The 21,065-nt window shown below is 40.5% G+C and overlaps 1 protein-coding gene across 5 annotated transcripts in view; it reads right to left on the bottom strand.

Moving 5' to 3' along the window:
• LOC137195262 (multiple C2 and transmembrane domain-containing protein 1-like) overlaps window positions 1-21,065 on the bottom strand; it is a 163,552-nt gene that overhangs the window by 31,593 nt on the left and 110,894 nt on the right. For all 5 annotated transcript variants that reach the window (XM_067607516.1, XM_067607479.1, XM_067607488.1 and 2 more), the window contains exons 10-15: window positions 18,707-18,809; window positions 17,785-17,887; window positions 17,079-17,180; window positions 16,491-16,565; window positions 13,697-13,816; window positions 5,481-5,597 (exon numbers count right to left, since the gene is read on the bottom strand). In XM_067607516.1, coding sequence (XP_067463617.1) covers window positions 5,481-5,597; window positions 13,697-13,816; window positions 16,491-16,565; window positions 17,079-17,180; window positions 17,785-17,887; window positions 18,707-18,809 — 620 coding nt within the window. The remainder of the gene's footprint in view (window positions 1-5,480; window positions 5,598-13,696; window positions 13,817-16,490; window positions 16,566-17,078; window positions 17,181-17,784; window positions 17,888-18,706; window positions 18,810-21,065) is intronic.

Below are 21,065 nucleotides of genomic sequence, written 5' to 3'. Positions count from 1 at the left end.
TGATGAAGGGAGTTAGACAAATGGAGGGAAAGGAAGAGAAAGAGAGACAACATGATGAAAAGCAAGGCTGGGAGGATTCTGCAGTGGCATTCCTGATGCTCCCGATGCTCCCGTCCCGCTTCAAACTATGCCCGTCGCCTGTCTTTCTGCCTGCCAGCCTGCCATCCTATCTGCCAGTTTAGCAGAGACAGAGAGGCAGCGAGAGGAGCAGAGATGAGCGCGGTGATGTCGGGGCGGCACGGGGGAAATCAGCGGGGCACAGGCGCTCCCAGTTAAAAGTGACATGACCTTTTGATTTTGTCACCTGTCACCAACTGCCATGTCTGACTCTGCACTGAGGAGTGCCTGCCATCCACCGCTGCTTTCCTCTGCCTCCGTCTCTCTGTCGCTCCGTCTCTCTGAATGCCTCTCTGTCTTTTTCTGTCTCCTGCTCCCACTCCATCTCCTTTCCTCGTCCTCCTTTTCTTTCCCGAGCTGCGGCTTTGTGGGGAAAAAGTGGAGGTGTGTGACTTTCTGGAGGAGTTGAGGTATAATAGGCTGCGTTCCCTTTTTTCCTCGTAGCTTTCTTAATATTTACTCTTTTCTACCTGTGTTGTGCATGGCTCTTAATGAGGGCAGATGTCAAGGCACAGTGTGTTTAGAGATGCAGAATTTTTTTGAGATGCAAAATCTGGGAGAAAATAGAATAGATAAAAATGGCAATGTAGTCTTGTTCTAGAAATAATACAATGTTCAAATAAAAACCAGACATTATTACCGTCTTGGAAATAAACCTGATTGTTTTTACACTAATGAACAATACACTGCTGTCACACTGACTGCTTCACAGTCGGGAAAGTAAAGATTAAACTTGTACAAGTAGAACTACATGAATTTAAACAAATACAAAATAACACTATTAGAAGAAAACTTTAGTAAATTCTTTTAACTCGGGATGTAGAGTGGGTTGAAAATAGTCAGCTGTATCTCGCCGTCGGAGGCATGTCTGTAAGTGTGAAGTATCTTCAGGCCATTAAGGTCTTCTCTTCTGTAATGGGTTAGTGGATTCAGTGGGTGAATCAATGTAATGGTCTGAAGCATGGGATAAAGAGGATGGTCCTCCAGTGTGACGAGGCCTAATTGCCCGTCATCCTGTGGTAGAAAGAGACATCACCATGTTCTGTATGTGCCCTCTACGACAGCCTGCACTGAAATTAACACCTTCATAACATCTGGTAAGGGCCTTTCTGGGCCAACAGAACGCCAAAGAAGGATTTCTATTGGGATGTGTCCCTGCTCGTTAATCTCAGTGCCCATCATATATACTCATGCAAGCAGGCACACATATGAATACTACACACTGTTCTGAAAAGATACACACATGCATGCACACGCGCCTTGCAGCCTTTTTCTCTTCCAGCCTGTCCTCTGGTTGACCGAGCCCATCCTACTGGCAGCTTTTTTGCAACAGGTGTGGGATGAATCTAAGCCCCAAATGGTTCCAGGTATCAAAACAAGATAGAGACGGAAAAGGAGAGGGCCATGTCATTAAAAAGCTCCACCTCCCAACAACAAGGGACTCCACATAAATGCATTCCTTGATAGTACATGATCAGCTTTCAATGTCAAAGTAAAAGCAGTATCGTACTCTGCATAAAGTCAAAAGCATAAAAAAGGTCCTTCTCTCCTTTTGTTTGTTTGTTTCAGAGAACATGTTTCGGCATGACATGCAGGTCGGCTAACAGTGTTGAGGAGTCAGGGTTCATAGGTCAGAGTGCTACATGATAAGAGAGGAGGTTAGTGACCTTCCTGGTGCATCGCCTCCTTTAATCGCTGTTCTAAGGACGCTCCAACTGCTTAGCAGGTACTGGTCAAGGTTGGGGCGAGGGTAAAGAGTGCTGATCCGAGATCTGTTTGCAAAGCAGCATGTAACCACACAACAGGCAGTGACCCTGAGTGGTGAATTACAGCATGTAGAGAACACTGTGTTTGTTTATCTGCTATAGACAGAGCTATGGACTGTGGTTGCGGTGTAAAACTGGAGAAGGGTCCTCACATTGAACTCATCAGATGAAGCAAGGCCCTTCAGTTCATTAGGAAGTCTGTACTCAAGTGTATACTTTTTTTTTTTTTTGTTTTCTCTCTTTCTCCCCCCACACTACCCTGCTCTCTCTCTCTCACTCTTCACAGTGAGTTCAGCAGAGATTCCTTTGGCATTACCCTCACCCCAGACTGTTGGAAAACCACAGCGCTCCGGATGCTGACCCTTGCTCGGCTCAGCACAATGCTTTAATTTGGTGTGTTGTTTAAAGTAATTAGAAAGCCCTTTCCCTTTGTTTTCTTTTCTATTCTTTTCTTTTCTCTGCCAAGTGCGAGAGGGAAACAGTGAGTCGTCCATGACTTCAGCTTGATAAAGAATCGGAAGAGGAATCCAAGGGATCGGGGGAGGAAGCGAAGAACGCAGATATTGTATGCTCGCTTGCTATACCCACTTCCCCCTGCACCACCACAGATTGGGAAACTCTGAAAACAAACAGGGACAGGACTCGGGGGATACATGTGTCTGAAAGTGTGTGTTAGAGTGCGCTGCGTGTGTGTACAGCTTTTGCAAACACAAATACCTAATAATACTACTTGCTTACACTATTGTACGTTACCTTTACTGTACTATATGTATTCAATTTGCATTTATTGGTATTTGTATGTATTTTACATAAGATAGGAACATCACAAATGTAAGAGGGAGAGTTGATAATGGAACAGAGAGAAGGGGTTCATCACATTCACCAATCCTGAGGCAGTAAAATTGCAACAACGAGACAAGAGACGCTGTGATTGTCAGAGAATCTTCTTTGTGTCGCCCGTGCTGCGCTGTACTGTTCAGCACAACTGTCACAGCAGCAAGAAAAGGAGCATTAATGGTGCTAATCTTCGACAATTAATCCCACTTTCATCGGATATACTGTTGCAAAGGATATCTGCACGCACTCTTGCATGTGCACACACGTGTATGCATCGATGCACACGCATACAGTAGATAGAAATACAACGCAGGTTTTATACACACACACTTTTATCTTCATATACACACACTGTTTTACACAACTTACACATGCAAAAGCGTGTGTGTGCGTGTTTGCATATGGTGTGGTTCTACACTTTGGTACAGCCTGAATCATAACCCTGAATAAAAGAGAGCAGACCGAACTACGTCAGGCAGAAAAACCACACACATACCACACCTGCACATTTACATACAGTACAGATGCACATATACAGCACTACCATCCCCTTCTCTTCCACTACGCTTTTGCCTCGGACTATCTCACAACCAGCCCGTACCAACTTGTCTTTCAGTCCTCCGCATACCATCTACAATCCAACAACACTTGAACTGCAAGAAGCACCTGTACAATGCTTTTGCTTTAAACCTTGACCATTGTGCTCATGTTGGACAGTGGAAAGTTTAATTGAAAGGAGGTAAGGTATTAAATTTTGTAGCATTGCTCTCATGTTTAAAAACATTCCTGGCCTTGCTGATCTATTCATCCCAAGCAGTCAAGTTAAAGGTATGTTCTCTGAATTCAACCACACACTCTCAAACCACACACTTTAAAGATGATGATATTCAGGCAACCTTCAAAAAATGGCAAAAAAAAAAGCCTTCAGGTGGACTACAATTGGGAAAAGATTTGAAGAGAGAAAATACTTACAGTACACTGAAAAAGTAAATGCCATTTTTTATAGTTGGTGGAAAACATCTTAAATGGTTCTGCTTTCAAGTGAGTTGAAAATGTATTGTACAGACTACAAGCCTGAATGTGGTAGTATGTGTTTATCAAAACTAAGACAGTATCAGATATTAAAAACAGTCAATCTGAGAGATCCCATGTCAGTGCAGTAATAGGTGTCCATATCTCCTCTTGTCTCAGAGAACGGGACAACTTTGTAGAACTGAGCAGAACAGTATTGTTGTTCTAAAAGGCACTCACCATACCAGTATCAACAGTATCAACATGTCTTAATGTCCCAACCAATTCCTGAGATACTTGAGACACAATAGTCTCTTTCAAGGAGGAGAGAAAGCAATTCTGCACGAAGTGGAAGTTACATGTTCTTAAACTTATGAAGAAGTGAATGGCACATCCCGAGAATATGTAACCTTTGGTGCCTCATTTTAATTAGGAAGTGCATGGGAAAAGAATATCATTAGGTCTGGATAAATACAAGCAGAAGGTAGAGGTGACAAAAATCATCATGCTGGGTTTTGTCTTAGGGCATGCGTGATTTTTTTTTTGTCAAGCAATGTCGCCATCTACAGGTGAGGGGAAATATCCTCATTGTCATTCACAAATGAAGTGTCTATTTGGTCTACTTGCATTTGCAAACTTTCAAATTTTCACTTAAATGACTATATTCAGGTTAAACATTCTAAATTATGTACAACAAACTACTATATCACCATATAATTGTCAAGTAACAGGAGGCTTGCATCTGTCTCACAGCGGTTGTGTTGCTGATTGAATTGCTGACTTTTTAAATTAACAAATATGGAAATAGAGAATTATAAATAGAGAAGCTTAGCTCTAAAGACTTACAAAGTTAATTTGTGTTGTATGTTATGTACATTTATCAAATTCCATTCTTATGTGTAATAATACAATGACACACCAATGAGCTCTGGTTCATTATAATGAAAAAATGTAATATCTGTTCCAAATCCAATCCAATCTAACCCAAAGAATCCTTATGAAGAAATAAATACACACATATAGATGGCAAGAGACTGCAAGAAAATCTGAGGTCTGTTAACTGGTTATTTCCAACTCAGTCTCGGAAAAGGCACTTATTAAAATTAATCACTTCATTGTTCACGCTCACTCCATAGTCCAGCTCTCGCTCTCATTTTCACTCTCTACTCTCCAAATGTGCCTGGCCATGATTAAAACATGTCTGTTTTCCATGACATTGCTTTGACATCATTTAATTGGTATAAGAGATAAAAAATAAATGAATTAAATAAATATACTACCAGGTAAGTGGCGTAACGTAGCTCAAGGTGACAGCCTATTATTTCTCCCTTTTCTTTGCCTCAAAGAAGGCAAAGTGAGAAATGTGAGATTGCACTGAGAAAGCAGCTCAAGGGGTAGATGGATTTCTTTTTTTAATTCTAAAAAAAAAAAAAATCAGCTGATTATTGTTTTCTTAAACTCCAATTTTGCTCAAAGTTTACGGCTGCAATTTAATCAAATGGTATATTCCAAATGAGTTTGTATTATATTCATCTTCTGTGTTTCTTAGGAAAAGTATGTATGTATGTTTTTCACTCATCTGTACATCTATGCTGATAATACTCACAAATATGCCTTGTATCAAATCAAGTATCATAGAAATGAAATGTACTTAAATGTATTAACCCCGCATTGTGCGCTTGGAAAGACGCATTTACAGTGAAATGAAAGAAAGGCGGAGGGATATCAAGAAGCTATGAGGTCACTCACCACATCTTGCCTTGTATCCTTCCCCGACACAATGAGGATGTAGTTCCAGGCCAACGGCAGCAGCAAAGCCAGGGGAATCATATAGAGTTCAAAGTTCCAAACGACGATGACAAAAAGCTAGAAAGAGAGAAAAGACAAAACTATCAGCGAAAGAAAAGTGAGAACAAAAAAAAGTGAGAACAGTGTGGTCTAGGAATGTATACATTCAGGACCCCATATTGACCCTCATGAGGCAAACGCCTGAGAATGTACGCCGACCATATGTGCGATTGGAAACGAGGCACATTCAAACACATTCATATGCAGAATCATAACCACCATGGAACAAAGCGTAAAAATAAGATGGTGCTTTAACAAAGGTACAGGCCTGGTGTCGCTGAGCCTAGGTTCAACACCCTGACCCTCAAGGCTTTCTGGGGCCTTCAGCTAAGGAGAAGGACGATGAGGAGGATGAGTACGAGCCGTCAGAGTCTCTTTCCTCCATGCCAATCATTTCAGGGGCTGAGGTCATGTACCGTTTCAGCAGCAGCACGTCAAAGCTGACCCTTCCATACTCAGCCCCAAACCCCAGCATCTGACCTCACAGACCCCACACCCCGAGTCCCTAACCCTGTCACTCCAAGCCCCAATACCCTCTCTCCTACCCGAAAAGACTCTTATGCCCCATCTCTAACCTCCTCTTCACCCATCTGCCAAAACCATAACCTCTATACCTCCCCTCTCATCACCAAACAAGAAAAGTACCATCTGAAAATTAACCTTTCCTAAAACCTTGTATTCTGGTTTTGGCAGGGCTCTTTAGCCTCTGACAACAGATTATTGCGGTAGATAGGAGACGATATCTGTGGGAAAGTAAAATTGCTAATGATGGAAGCTTGTTATTTTATGGCGGCATTATGTCAATGGTCAAAGAGAATTGTGTCAGTTTTTTCAAAGTTTATCTGGACGAAATGGGATATTTTGTGGAAATAAACTGCTGGAAATCTTATCTTTCATCTCAAATAAATTTATGTTTAAGTATATAGAGATTTTTTGTGATTACTACTACCTCACCAGCAATTATAGTAAATGCTGAAAACTCAAGGCATGCCTAATATTCCATCTTTTACAAGCAAAACATATATATAAAATTCAAGCACAAGAAATCCATTTTTTTCAAACATGAGCAGAAAATATTTGTAATGAATTAGACTCTTTGCTGAAAAAGCATCCCTGTTTCACAACCAGTTTAATGGGAAACTTTCAAAAGGGGTGAAATTGAAACTATTACTGTATAAAGCAGATTTATTGGTATGTGTACCGGTTATGGTCTGTCCTGTTTGGCTGAAAAGATTAATAATCAACAATCACACTGTTTTAGCTTGTCTGTATGTGTGTGTTTGTGTGTGTGTGTGTGTGTGTGTGTTGTTTGTAAGGGAAAGACAGAGAGAGGGAGAGAGGGGAGAATGAAAATCAAACTCTTCACTGTGTTTACAATCTAAGGTTAATACAAATATGAGGTTCAACAACCCCTCAAGAGTGTGCATGTAGGTCTGCTGTTACCGTAGTGGAGCCAGTCGGACACTAAACTGCACACACACACACACACATTAATACACACTGCGCCGTCCGTATTTAATTTTCTTTGCACCCACCCACACACAAACACATGCGTCCGAGAATCAGCGCAAACAACTCCTCGTGACAAAATTTTTATCCTCAGCTTATCCCTCTCTCACATTGAAAAGTTTGAAAGGCTCGTTTCCAAACTTTTGAATAAAACTATAACTCCATGTAAAATGTACTAACAGACACTGAGTATACAAAGCAAAACAGAAATAAATTAAACATAACAAATGTCCAGTGCATTTGCATACTGCTCACAGCAAAATTTATTTTTCAAATAAACCCGAATGGCCTTGGTGCAACAACCAAATCTCCCAAAAGGATCAAAAGCTTTCTCTGTCTTTCTCAGGCTCAACTTCTCACATGTCTTTCTCTGACACAGCTGTATAAGAGAATTGCAAAGAAACTATTCAATAATTCATATTTGTATACTAATAAGCACACAACCATTTCTTTTCATTCGTCATAAAAAGCTGTTAGTGCCGTGTAAGCTCAACAACAGAAACTCGCATGCAAACATACAGAGCAACACATGTTTACAAACACATTTTCTCTTCGAAATGTAACCACTCTAAAATTATCCATCTTCCTACAAATTATTATAATTTCCGAAATCTGTATGATCTGTAACACTGATAAACACTAGATTAAACTCTAACTAAACAATGTGCAATTGAGGAGCAGAATCATGACTTCACTCAAACAAACAAAGGAGCTCACTTGTTTTAAACCTATTCTGGTAGAAGCTATAAATAACAGCAGAATTACAAACATCTTCATGCAGATGCGCACATACTGTTCATTTCAATACCCTGTTATAAATATACTGTACAGTAGGCATATATTGTACAGTAAATATATTTAGCGTGTGGTTCACTCATGAACACTCGTGGTATCATTATCACACAATGGACAAATTACAGTAATTGCACGTCGCTGTCCAGATATACGTATATATATATATTTATTTATATATATATATATTTATATATATATATATATATATATTTCTTTTTTTTTAAGTCTAGCTTTCTTGTCCATTTGCCTGAGGCTGTTTAACCTGTCGTCCCCCTTCATTCCTCCTCCATTTGGTTATGGTAGCTGAGGGCGAAGTTTTGACTGGCAGCTGGAGGAACCGGACACCCAGGCTCAGCAGTGGGCAGCCCTGCCCCGTCTCCATGCCCCCCGGCTGGGTAATAGGGGCCCTGCAGTGCCTGGACCTTTCCACCAGGACTGGGTGATCACAGCCACCCCCCATTGCTCGCTACACCAGATAGCAGGCTCTTCGCCTGGGGAAGAGGGAGTGGGAAGTAGCCTGCTGTGGATGTCAGTGACCAGAGAAAGGCGGAGGGAAAAAAACAAAAAAAAAAAAACCCACGATGAAAACATGAAAACTGGATTGAGAGGAAAAAAGACGAGTGAAATGCTAAATGAATATCCAGATGTAGTCTATGGGAATAATTTGTAGATGACTCTTTGTGGCCGGAGACACATTATGTAGTGGTCTGTGACGGTTCATTGTGAGCGTGCAAACACGCACATAGAGAGATGCTCACCATGCCTCCTTCCTGCTGTTCTGTTTAATACTGCTGAATTCTTACCTGTTTGGTAATGTGATGTTTATATAAATTCTTTCAGTGTTTTTGTCTCCATGTATATATTTGCCTCTATATGATTCAAATTATACAAACTCTGATTTAGTCTTGAGAGCATTAAACAGCAGAGTAATGATGCAAATAAATGTGTAACATATTTGTCCAAAAACATAAAGGAGTGATGTGTTCTTTTTCCTCTCATACTACAATTGTATTAAATATTGTCTGTGATTTTCTGAACTACTACTGAACAGCAGAGATCAATAATTATTTTACAGTTAGTCTAGCATTTGTTCCATGGTGGACATTTGATTTTCTCAATAAAACTACTGGATTTGGTGACAAAATAAAAAGAAAGAGAAATTAACAATTTAAGTTTAGACTACTAAATCAATTTTATCCTAAAAAAAATATCATAATTTCTTATAAAAATGACATGTGCTTCAGCAAGTCTTTAGTGAAAATACAGGACATTTCTAGGAACAAAACTATTCTCTTGTCATAAAACAAAGTAAAATAATAAATTCCACTGTCAAATCTGCTGAACCATTTCAAATATAGTTAAAGGCTGCATTTGAACTGGGCAAGCTTCATCTGAGCACATGCTGAAATTTAAATGAGAATGATAATTAAAATAGACTATCACATACATGAACAAAGCAAAACAATGATGGAATAATTTGTAATATTTTGGCTAAAATACCAATAGACAAAATCAGTAAACTAAATTATTTTGACAAGTCTCTGTAGTTGGATTTCAATGTTATTAAAATCTTTGATGCTTTCTTGAATATTTAGAAATCCCCTGAACAAAAGAAGCTATAATAAAAATGTTAACAAAGAAAGAAAAGTCAAAATGATTTATTCAAACATTCAGTGCACATTGAGAGTTGTATCTTGCATTATTTGTTTCAAAACACAACCTGCGTCCTTACGGCTCTGAGCCGCGGCACTGTGGGAGGGTAATATTCAGTACTTTGGCTTACATTAACCACACACCAGGCTAACTTTCCCCCTGCTCTGTCTCAGTGGAGTGAAACTGAAGTTTGGATTTCAGAGTTCCCCTTTATCTCTCTAACATCAATTTCCATGCTGGCACTAAGTGTTGCCAGATAGCAAGTAGAAGTCCTGTTAAGTTCGAGGGAACTAGAGAGGGAGGGAGACTGTGTCCTGTTTGTGACCGGACTACCTACCCATCATTCAGTGGTGCTAGACTGCCCCCTGCTGTACTCCTGCAAAACATACTGTAGATCAATTGCACAATTAATGCTATTCATCCGATAAAAATCAGCCTGATTCACTAAACTCAATATGTCAAAACCAGTCGTTAGAATAAAATAAAATAATAAAATAAAGCATCCACTATTTTATAACTATAATGCTGTAATTGGACACAAGTACCGATGAGAAGTACCTGTAAGGATGCTATCCCCGACTCCTTAAGAAAAGTCCTTTTGCATTTTCTGTTGAGTCTCTATCTCTGGTGATTAAACTCTGACTTGGTATTCTCTGTTAGTCATGCCACTATATTTCAACTATCATTCATTTTGCAAATCATGAGAGCAGTAAAATGTGAAAGTATATCTTTCAAAGCTGTCCCTTGCTGTGGGCAAAGACGAACTCCCGACTTTAAAACTTTTAAAAGTTAGACAGGTTCTTTGAAGAGGAGTCAAAGGAGCAATTTAAAGAGACCTGGAGTGGTGTGTACCACTGACTGCTATGGCATCTTTACACTGTGTGTGTGTGTGTGTGTGTGTGTGTGAGAGAGAGAGAGAGAGAGAGTGAGTATGTGTGTGTGTGTGTGTGTGTGTGTATCAAACTGCCAGACATGTGCAAACACACACGCAGATACACACACACTCCAATAGTTGCTTCTTTACCTGTCTTTGCTTTTTTTCCCTTTTTTATTTCAGCAGGGTGAATTTTTATCTAAATGCAAAGCAGGTGATAGGTGCTCCAGTTTCCTCTAGAAGTAGCTCCCTTGTCTGGGCTCTCTTCCTGATAAGAGTCCTACTTTGCCTGACATAAAAGAGCCCGGTATCATTTCCCCTGCCTCCCCAACAACCCCCAGCTCGCTGCCCTCGCCCTTCCCCGAGCTTCACAAAGCTGCCTCTATTTGCTCCCAATTCAGGGCCCAATTGCAGATAAAGTTACAGCAAATTTGTTTGGAGGAAGAGCTGCTGAGGCCTGCGGTCCCTCGGGCAATAACAGCCTTGTCTTGCAGGGGCCGTGGGGAGAGCTGGCAGCAGCAGGAGAACAGAACCCAACACCGCTCAGCCCCACAATGGCCTCAGCTCTCCGGGAGGGAAGGCAAAGGGAGGGGAAGGGAGGGGGGAGGAGGGAAGGGGAGGGGAGGGGAGATAAAGAGGAACAGGGATGGATGGACAGATAGAAGGGAAAGACACTCAGCTTGCAGGTGTGGAGAGAGGAAGCAGACGCTTAACCCCGAGACAGGGAGACGGAGACACTAAGACCCACCCATATATATACACACGCATATACGCACACAGACATATACACACACACAGACACCACCCATCATGCAGGACAGGAGGTAACTCCAGTCCCGTCCATTGTGCCAACGCCTCAGGCAAAGCTGCCACGGTGGCTGATTCACTGTCGGGATGGGTGGGTGACAGCAGTGTGGGTGTGGGAGAGAGAGAGAAAGGCTGCATGTGAGACTATGCGATATCTCTCTTTCTCTCACATGCACACAAAACACACACAACATACACACTAATCACAGCTGGCACTAATGGGCGACGTGTACATGTGGCTGGCAATGCAGAATTGGGCAGAAGGAGAGTAAGGGACCATGAAGAAAATTTTGAGCGTTTTTGTGGAGGGAACGTTGTGAAGTGACACAGTATGACAACTGCATTTTGATGCAACGCCATTTACAAAATCCCACAAATATGTGAGCACGCTTATATTCCACCCCCTCGGGCTTACTAAGCAGTTACGAAGTGCACACATTTGTAAGTTTAGAGGTTGAATTGCTCACAACTCCACCTCTGCAGCTAGAACCGTGTTGGAAAGTTAAGTGTAACATCTGTCTAGAAAGACAGCCAGACAGAAACACACATGCACATGTGAAGACGCACATGCCCGTAATCACACACAGCCGTACACCTTCATGAACGCACCACCTTGGCCAGATGGCCCCCCATAAAAACCCACTTACAGAGATGAGCGAAGTGATTAAGAGGCCTCTCAAAGTGAGGGAGAAATGAGAGAGGGATGAAGAAATGGAAGGGAAGGGAGGGAGGGTGTACCTGTGTAGAGGAGAGGTCCTAAATACTCTGATGCTTTTAGCTAAGTGCATACTCCTACGATAACAGACTCACAAAAGAGCGAGAGAGGAGGGGTAGGAAAAGCACAATGACACCTAAATTTCAGACTTTCTATAAACTATAAAACGTTATGTCCTTGGCCTAGATACATCCTTTATCGTCATCTGAATACTTTGAATTTAAGTAAGTACAATGAGAATATGAATAGACTGCACTGTAACTCAGAAATGGATGTACAATACGCTGTGTTTTCAAAAAGGGTGAAGAGCTATACAAGGCATACGCATGTGTGTGTTTGTGCTGGCGTGGAGGCTGCACTATCCAAGGTTGCATGCTCCCCTGTCCATTCACCATGTAGATTGGCAATTCTGAAGTGACCTTGTTTTCTGTGAATTCCTTGACTTTTTTTTTTGTCTGAAATTTTCATTTATTTCTAAAAGATAAGACACGAGGACTCGCACCCAGTGCAGCCTTACACGAGAGAAGATGCAAACGTTCACGTGCACGTCGGGCTTGCGCATGGGTCCGCTCGCACACACGCAGAGGGAAAATGTTAACTGATCAATACTATGTCTCTTCTGACCCGTGTCATGTGATGACACTGTGACCTGACGTACAATCACACACACACATACACATACATACCTCTGCAGAGATGAAACTAGTGTCAGACAGCCAAATGCTGCTAGTGTCTAATTTCTGCTGTGGAGATACTTAGTGCCCCCATGGTAAAGGGCTGGGGCGGGGCGGGTCCACCTATCCTGTAGCTACTTAAGTCAGGACACCAAACCAGACAGGATTAAATGCCTGCTCTGTCATCTTTAGGGTAGGAACCTCCATGCAGCCACTCACCGCCCTGCAGGAGGATGTCTTTTACTGATAGCTCTGCTGTCCAATTACACTTCACCTTTTAATACCAGACAGAGATGACAGGTGGAGAGAGAGAGGGTGGAGAGAGATGATGAAGAGGAGGTTGATGGGAGAAGAGAGAAAGAAGCTGCCATTTCCACTGTCTGCAGGAACATCTTGTCACACTCCAATAGACTGGAGCTGCATTTTATAAGTATTTGGATGTATGAGGGCTGTATTTAAAATCGCTTAAGCTACAACACCAACTGCCCATTAATTCCCAGCGTGTGAGACTCAAAACTGACACTTGCAATATATACAGTATATATACCATGTGTGCTCAAACATTTAATACAAAGCCGGAAAAAGAACTGAATCAAGTGTATCATATCAAGATATTTGAGTGTGTTATAATACTCTGTAGTGGGGTTTCATCGTGTGGATGTACTTAACTGTGCTTGAGACATCAACAATCTCTTGCGTTAGAGTGTACAATTACCAGTGAAGGATCCATACTTTGTGCGCAGAGATGGTCCTCTTACAACATGTTACTCTCCTACTCTGTGTGTGTGTGTGTGTGTGTGTGTGTATGTGTTTGTGTGCAAGTGGTAACTGCCAATCACAGCCAGATAAAAAAAATGTGTAATAGGTAAAATATATGATAATGTCTAAAATGCAAATGCAACCAATTGCAATTAAGCTTATTTCTGTGATTGTCTAGACCATTCTCCTGTGTGAAACATAAAATAAATCAAATTAATCTAATACCAAAAAAGAAGAGACACAGCTCCTGTTTCTGTTCTTTGTGTTAGGTAAATGTATATTTGATACATATGATATGATAAAATGTATATTTCAGTGCAGATCTACATACCACAAATGCACAGATGCTCCTCTGTGGCGAGTCCCATTCGAAGCAGCTGTTGATGTAACAGCCTGTGTTGATCAGGAACATGATGCAGCGCCTAACTCGGTTGAAGTTGCGCAACAGCAGCTGGAACGGAGACGGATAGAAACAGTGAACATTTAAGGTCAGAAAAGTGCTTTAGCAAGGAGAACAGCACGGTGTTGTATACATGATCTATCACTCCATTGTGAAAGCGACATTTACAGTCCATAAACATATGGGCATCCTGTAAAGAAGACATATTAACGTGTTGTATTGTGAATATATGGATAACTGATGAGACTCCGTATGACAAAAACACTCAAACACATTGAGGGCTGGGTGATATGAACAAAATCAAATATCACTATATTTTTGACCAAATACCTTGATATTGATATTGTGACAATCTTGTAGGGATGACACAATATTTACACCATGAGATTTTTGATAAATAATCATCAGTAATGTGGATATAATGATTAAATGGGTAAAGGAAAATAACAGAACAGCTAGAACAGTCTGGTAAGTTCAGAAAATTACATCACTTTAAAAAGACAACACTTACGCCATGTTACGATATCCAAACTCTAAGACGATCTCTAGTCTCATATCACAATATCGATATAATAGCAATATATTGCCCAGCCCTAAACACATTAGGGTTTTATGACTTTTCCACATTAGCTGCACATAATATACTTTTAGAAAAGTTAATAAAATATAGTAAGACAGGAGTAAAATGATCTGCCTACAAACATAAGCACAGCTAATATGATACATCTGTGATCTAGAAGTTTGTGATGGTATACTGTTAAAGAGGTCGCTTTTCTCTTCTTTTTAATTACTTAAGGTGTGAATTCGTTACGTTTTTCATAACATGAACAAATCTGTTTATATCATATCATTTGCACCTTAGTTTAAATGACATATTGTCATACAGTCAGGGTTAAACCCTGTAGTGTCTCATTCTGCTGTCACTTTGTAAGGTTAACTAGAGCATTTAGCTACAACTTGAGATTTGCAGCTTTGACCTCACTTGACAACATTCCAGCATTGAGTGCACCATGAGGACGTTAGCATGTGGATAGCTATATATGGATGTGGATCAGCGTGTAAGACAAACCGCTGCTTAAAGTGTGACAAGCTGACTCACAGTATTTCTTTAAGTCTACTATTCCAGTGATAAAATTAAATACAATAATAACAATTTCCAACACAGTCCCTGGATTCTCCTCCCTGATGGTTCTCCCGGCATTTGGCCAGAGATGAGAGAGAACTGGCTAACTGCTGTCCTCCCCCTGGGTTGCCAACCATTCAGGGAATAGCATAACAGCGGCGCAGAACGCCAACCACCCAATCAGGTCACCACCAGGAGAAAGTGCTCCCAAAGGACAAACTGTCTCTGCAGATCGCTCTTCAAAAAATTCTAGGCCATTATTTTACTCTTTGGAAAATTGTGTGTGTGTTTGAATATACTGTGGATACACAGTACGTGTTTGTAGCACTACAGTAAACTCTATTGTCTGCATGTATGTGTGTTTGCATGTGGTTAGGGGTGTCTTGGGTGCTTTGATGCTAGATGAGAGGAGGATCCCTCCTTCTCTATGTATAATTATGTGGAGCTTTTTGTTGCCAAACTGAGGATGACTGTATGGTGTCCTGCTGGGGACACACAGACCCTAAGGACAGCAAGACTGTAAATCATCCATTTCCACGTTTCTCAGCGCATGCACATGATGTACATGCTGTACTCTTCTTGGCTCATTATTGCCATAACTGCCTTGATAAGAATATTTCATTTTTCATGAATTATTTCAAAGACTGCCTTGAGTTATTCTTTCAAAACACTTATAAAAGTGGTAAAGTCATTTATCAAGTCAAATGTCATAATTACAATTAAATGGTTGTGTTTGGCAGGCAGCTTATGTGTTTTTTTTCTTTTCTTTTCTTTTCTTTTCTTTTCTTTTCTTTTCTTCTTTTCTGTGTGTGTGTGTGTGTGTGTGTGTGTCTGCACACTAAGCAGCAAGCAACAGCAGGGGAGCTGCTACCACACAAAAGAGCCCTCACGGGGCAATCCCTCCAAACCAGCCAGTGACATCATCATTGCGAGACGCTGACATGGGTCATCTCTATGAGTCAGAGGTGAAATGGCGATTCTACACTTGGGAGAAAAGTGTAGAGTGGGCCAGTGTGACAGAGAGCAACAGAGAAGGCAGAAATAGTGAGGAAAGCAGGGAATAGATGGAGGGTCGACAAAAGGGTGGTATGGGAGCTAGTATGTGTTGTGCTGCGCTGTGCTCGGCTGTGCATGGCGCAGCATTGACTGCTGAGCCCAAACGGTCACTCATATGACATGTCTGATGTGGGCCAGCCCCTACTATTCAGTCCTTTGTGATGCCGCCACACTGAGCGGCGTGACAATGAAGTGCAAAGCAGCAGTGGCAAAAAGGGCCAACTATAAGGATGGCCAATCTACTTATGCACCCCAGAGCTGACAGCTTGACATTTCTATTCACCAGTCAGAGTGGATGCGAGGGGGGTGAGATGAGAGAAGAGAGAGAGAGGAGGGAAGGAAAAAAAAAAAAAAACAACCAAAATGCTGTTTTTCCTTCAATCACCCTGTTGTATCTTGCCCACACAGTTGTTGTGCTTTACAAGATGCCACTCTCCAGGCTTGTTGATATTGCTTCAGACAGTTAGTCAGAATAGGGGATACAGTGGTAGACACAGATAAAAATGAGGTGGAGTGGAAGAGAATAAGTGTTGGCCGCTGATGTACCTGTTTGGACACTCTGGGCTCCTCCTCGATATACTTCTGCTCAATGGGAATCAACGTCCTGAGACCAGCCTTCACCTGGAGGACGGAGTGCACACACACAGTGTCAAAAACAGCAAACGGTGAGACTGAAATGACACTCATTCAAAAGGATGCAGATGAATAAAATGATAGAGATGAGGATATTTAATTAAAGGGAATTATTTTGAAGTTTTTTTTAAACATATGATGTAGTGATATAACATAGCAGCACATGCGTAGAGTGTGCCCCATGTCAGTAGATAGGGAGAGCTGAAGAGAAAGCTGTAAGATGGCCGCTATAGGACACACACAGCGATAGTGAATGGGCGAACAAAGGATGCTGAGAGGGAGTCTTCGATAATTAAAGCCAAAACGAGGACGAGGGACAAGGGACGAGGAATGAAATGGAAGCGAGGGAGGGGGGGACAAACAGAATAAAGACAACAGCAGCGTAAAGGGGGGAATGCTGGAGAGAACAAGAGAGGATAATGGCGGGTAGGGGACAAAATAAAAAAAAACAAAAAAAAAAAAAACAGGGAGGAGAATCAAAACAGCAAAAGAAAGACTTACAGCATTAAAAATCACGTCTATTTCGAGAAAGATGACCCCTTTTGTTGGCCCTGTCAGCTCCTTGCTTTTCAAGGCGTAGGCTTTGCGTTCTCCATTTTGGATCTGTGGGAGAGGGACATGACAGGCGTCTGTCTGGCAATACCCGGCTGAATCGGCTCCCCAGGCCACCTTTGAACCCCAGCTGCTGGCGCTGACAGGGAACCCAAAACAACTGTGGCAACTCTGACAAGTACCTGTTCATTACCCACTGCAGCTCGGCTCTGTCAAACAGAAATTAACTATCCTGGGGAATCATACTGTACAGCAGAGCATGGATATATTAGACACACAGTTCTTTCTCAGGATATCTATATTTTTTCAAATATAAGAGACACTCTTCTGTCTTTCTTTTGCTCTCCAAATCGCATCGTTCCGTCTCTTGATCAGTGTCATTTCCAAATCATTTCTCATTCCCTCACTTTCTTTCTTCTCACCTAACAATCTCTTTTTTTTCCCTTAGCCAGTCTTCCATTTTTTTTTCTCATCCCTGTCATCTCTTTCTCTTTGTGAAATAATAACAGTCTCATCTGTGGAGTTGCAAAAATAACCTCTGCTTTTTATATCTTCCACTGTGTGTTTTCATTCTTTCCGTTCCTCTATGTTCTCTATATTATCCCCGAGGGAGGGAGAAAAAAAACACACGCAGAGAAATCTGCCTTTGACTCACATTTAGTAAAGGAATAGCCACTTTCCCCAGGAAGTCTGCACTTCTGTCTCGGTCCTCATCGTAAACAGTGACTTCGAGTACTGAGTGGATGTCCTTCACGTTACTGGACCACACACAAAGGCAAAACCACAGAAAACAGTTTGAAATCTGAAATGCCCCAATGAGGCATAACACATGCTTTATATCTTAATACCCTCTAATACATTAACATAAATGTTTAAAAATCATAAATGTCATTTGATATTGCACTACATCACTGCACAAACTAAGTAGAACTTGAGTGTGAAGTACAAACGTGTCATCTTTTGAAAACTAGGCTAGCAAGAAGATGGCTGATGTTATGTATAGAAAGGAGGCTATGATAAAAATGTGCACTCAAAGAATGACTAAATTAACCTGTCCCATCACTGGGAATTCTACTAGTTAGGACTCTGAAATAAAACCATCTCATATATAAGAAATTATGTAGAGTTTGATCTTCATTAAGATTAACTATAGCCATATGTACATTTATAGATTTGAAAAACATGTCTTTATTGAAAAAAAATTTAATGTAATTCAATGTCTTGGATTTTTTTGTATTTTTGTATTTCTTTGAATACATTTCGAACACTATAGAATAAGCAGTTGTATTTTCATTGACTTGTAAATATATTTTTAAGTTCACACAATAAACTGTAATCAATACTCTCTTTTAAAAATTGTTCAGATCAATGCATTTTTAAAAACACACAAAAAAACCTATAGAATGCTGTGAATCACAAAAAGGCAATTATATTTCTTTTTTAATTAGATTGTGGCTCTGACAATATCAGACTTTAATTCAAAGATACATGTCAGTAAAAATTTGATTTTTCTTATATTATTATATTGTATGTGTCTATACATGCACGGATATATAGGTATTGTAAAAGCCACTCACAAAGTGAAGACCTTGTTCCACTCTGGGTTGAGGTTTTTGTAGACAGTGTGCGTCTGCAGCCGATCGTTACTCAGCTCCACCACACAGAATGGGTCACTCTTACCTACCGAGCAGAAAAAAAAAAAAAAAAATAAATAAATAAATAACACATGAATGACCTTCTTAGTCAAAAGAGAGACATAAATACAATAGATACTAAACTTTTGTTACCTTGAGGTTTCAAGGAAAGCATGAATCTTAAGTAACAGCTTTTGTCTATCTCCAATCCCTCATGTCATTAGGACACATAGTATATAGCATCCCCCTTATATGGTACCACATGACAGCTCCAATATCCTGGACTTATCAGAACTGTAATAACATGATTCTTTCATTTTTAGCCTCAATGCCATATGTATTATACAGCAGTATATCAGTGAAACAGCTGCAAGTTTCTATCCACACCCTGGGAACATGGACAACTAAAAGATAAGCTTCAGGACAACTACGCCCTGGGCAGTCACGGGGGTGGGGGAAGTGGGGGGGGGTGGACTTTGAGAATGGATGGTGCTGAGAACACAGAGAGCGATGTGGCTCTGAAGGCCAGAGAAGTTCAGAGTAGAAGATAAAGACAGCCGAGCAGAGGTGTGATAAACGTAGCTGCTCCGTGATTAGCGATTCCATGCGCGCTGTGAGATGGATGCAGCGGTGATGTAATGAAAAAAATGAGTGAAAGAAATGCATGCAATGCAGTAATGAAAGAATGACAGAGAAAATGTTTCCTAACCATTGTTTCTGCTTTGTTCTAGTGACAGCAACCTAAATAAGTTAAAACTGTGTTAAATTGAACTCTTTACATTTTTATGGAAAAATCACTGCTGGAGTTTTATACACTGGCTGCAACACTAGTTTCATCAGTATAACACAAGTACACGTTTTAACAAAACAATATTTATCCAAAGGCAGACTTACCCTGCAGAATAAATCATTTTAAAAGCTCAATAACCACATATGAAATAACTTGAGTGGCCCGTCACTGCCAAAAGATAAAACTTTAATACACTGTGTGAGAACTTTAAAGACCCTTAGATGGTATACACCATAGATGTGATATATGGTTCACTATAAATCACATTCATTAATGCTAATTCATTCCAACAAAACTTTCAATTCAGAATTTACTACGGTTATGTAACTGTAGGAAGAGAGTGAGAGAGAGACGGAGGATAAAAAAAACATTATTACAGAGTTATGTACACCTCCTGAGAATAGCATACTGCACTATAATAATCAAAACCAGTAATGTCCTATATTTTCTATTTGTTTACTAAAGTCTCACATTTAAATTTCTTTGTACACGGAAAGGAGTGAGACTAGCTCCCCACGCCTGCCAGCCCACCTCCTTTCAATTGCCTCAAAATGAACTAAAAACAACAAAACTCTTAATTCAAGCTTTGATCATTATTTTTTATTAGAACTGTTGGGAGCCGTTTGTGCTGTTTGTTTAAGCTTATGACTTGAAAAGGCTGGGTCAGGAAGTTAAAAAAATATATGTCCCACACAAAATTCCCAGGGAAAAAAATTGAGAATATTGAAATATTAGTAAAGCAGCAATGTTGCATAATAAGACTCCATAAAGTTGGGATTCAGTTCAAAGCCCCTTGCCGCACTCGTGTATGTGCTTGTGTGCGTCCGTCTGTGTGTGTGTGTGTGTGTGTGTGTGTGTGTGTGTGTGTATGTCATGGAAGGCATGCGTGTGTGAGTGTCATTGATTGGTGTGATTTTCTTCAAATGTTGTGACAAGGGCAGGACATTTAGTGGGTGTGCAAAGTAAATGTCACCGTGATCAATGCTGAGCCGTAGGTGTTGCCTTTCATATCTGTTTGTGGCGTTCTATTGATGTAGAGTGTTTGAAGTGGATATTGACAGCTACGACTCCTACGATAGAAAACAGGATACATTAAAATAGACAGACAATGGACTAAGGAGCCTACTTCTCCATGCATCTCTCTATGGACATATTAACTGCCTGCATTGCTGATAAATTATGTATTGTGTTAAAATGCTAATTATTCATTGGGGCTGTTATCAATCCACAAAAAATACAGATTTTAAAATTGTAAAAAAAAGTAAAACTGATTACATTTTAGCAGCATTTTTCATTCAATATTTTTACAGTAGTGAATATACCAAATCCTCCTTAATCGACCCAGAGCTCCCATAGCATAAACAATTATAATGTTGTCCCCACAAATCAAGTCTGATTAAATTTAAATGCAATCACCCAAATTAAGAGATGGAAATTATTTCTGCAGAACGCCGTCCCTCCCCCATTTTCTGTCTAATATTCTGTTTTTAATGACATGGCAGACTGTGTTGC

Source organism: Thunnus thynnus, chromosome 2, assembly GCF_963924715.1.
Source record: "Thunnus thynnus chromosome 2, fThuThy2.1, whole genome shotgun sequence".
In the NCBI taxonomy this organism is placed as follows: domain Eukaryota; kingdom Metazoa; phylum Chordata; class Actinopteri; order Scombriformes; family Scombridae; genus Thunnus; species Thunnus thynnus.
This window is presented reverse-complemented; position numbering and strand designations above follow the sequence as displayed.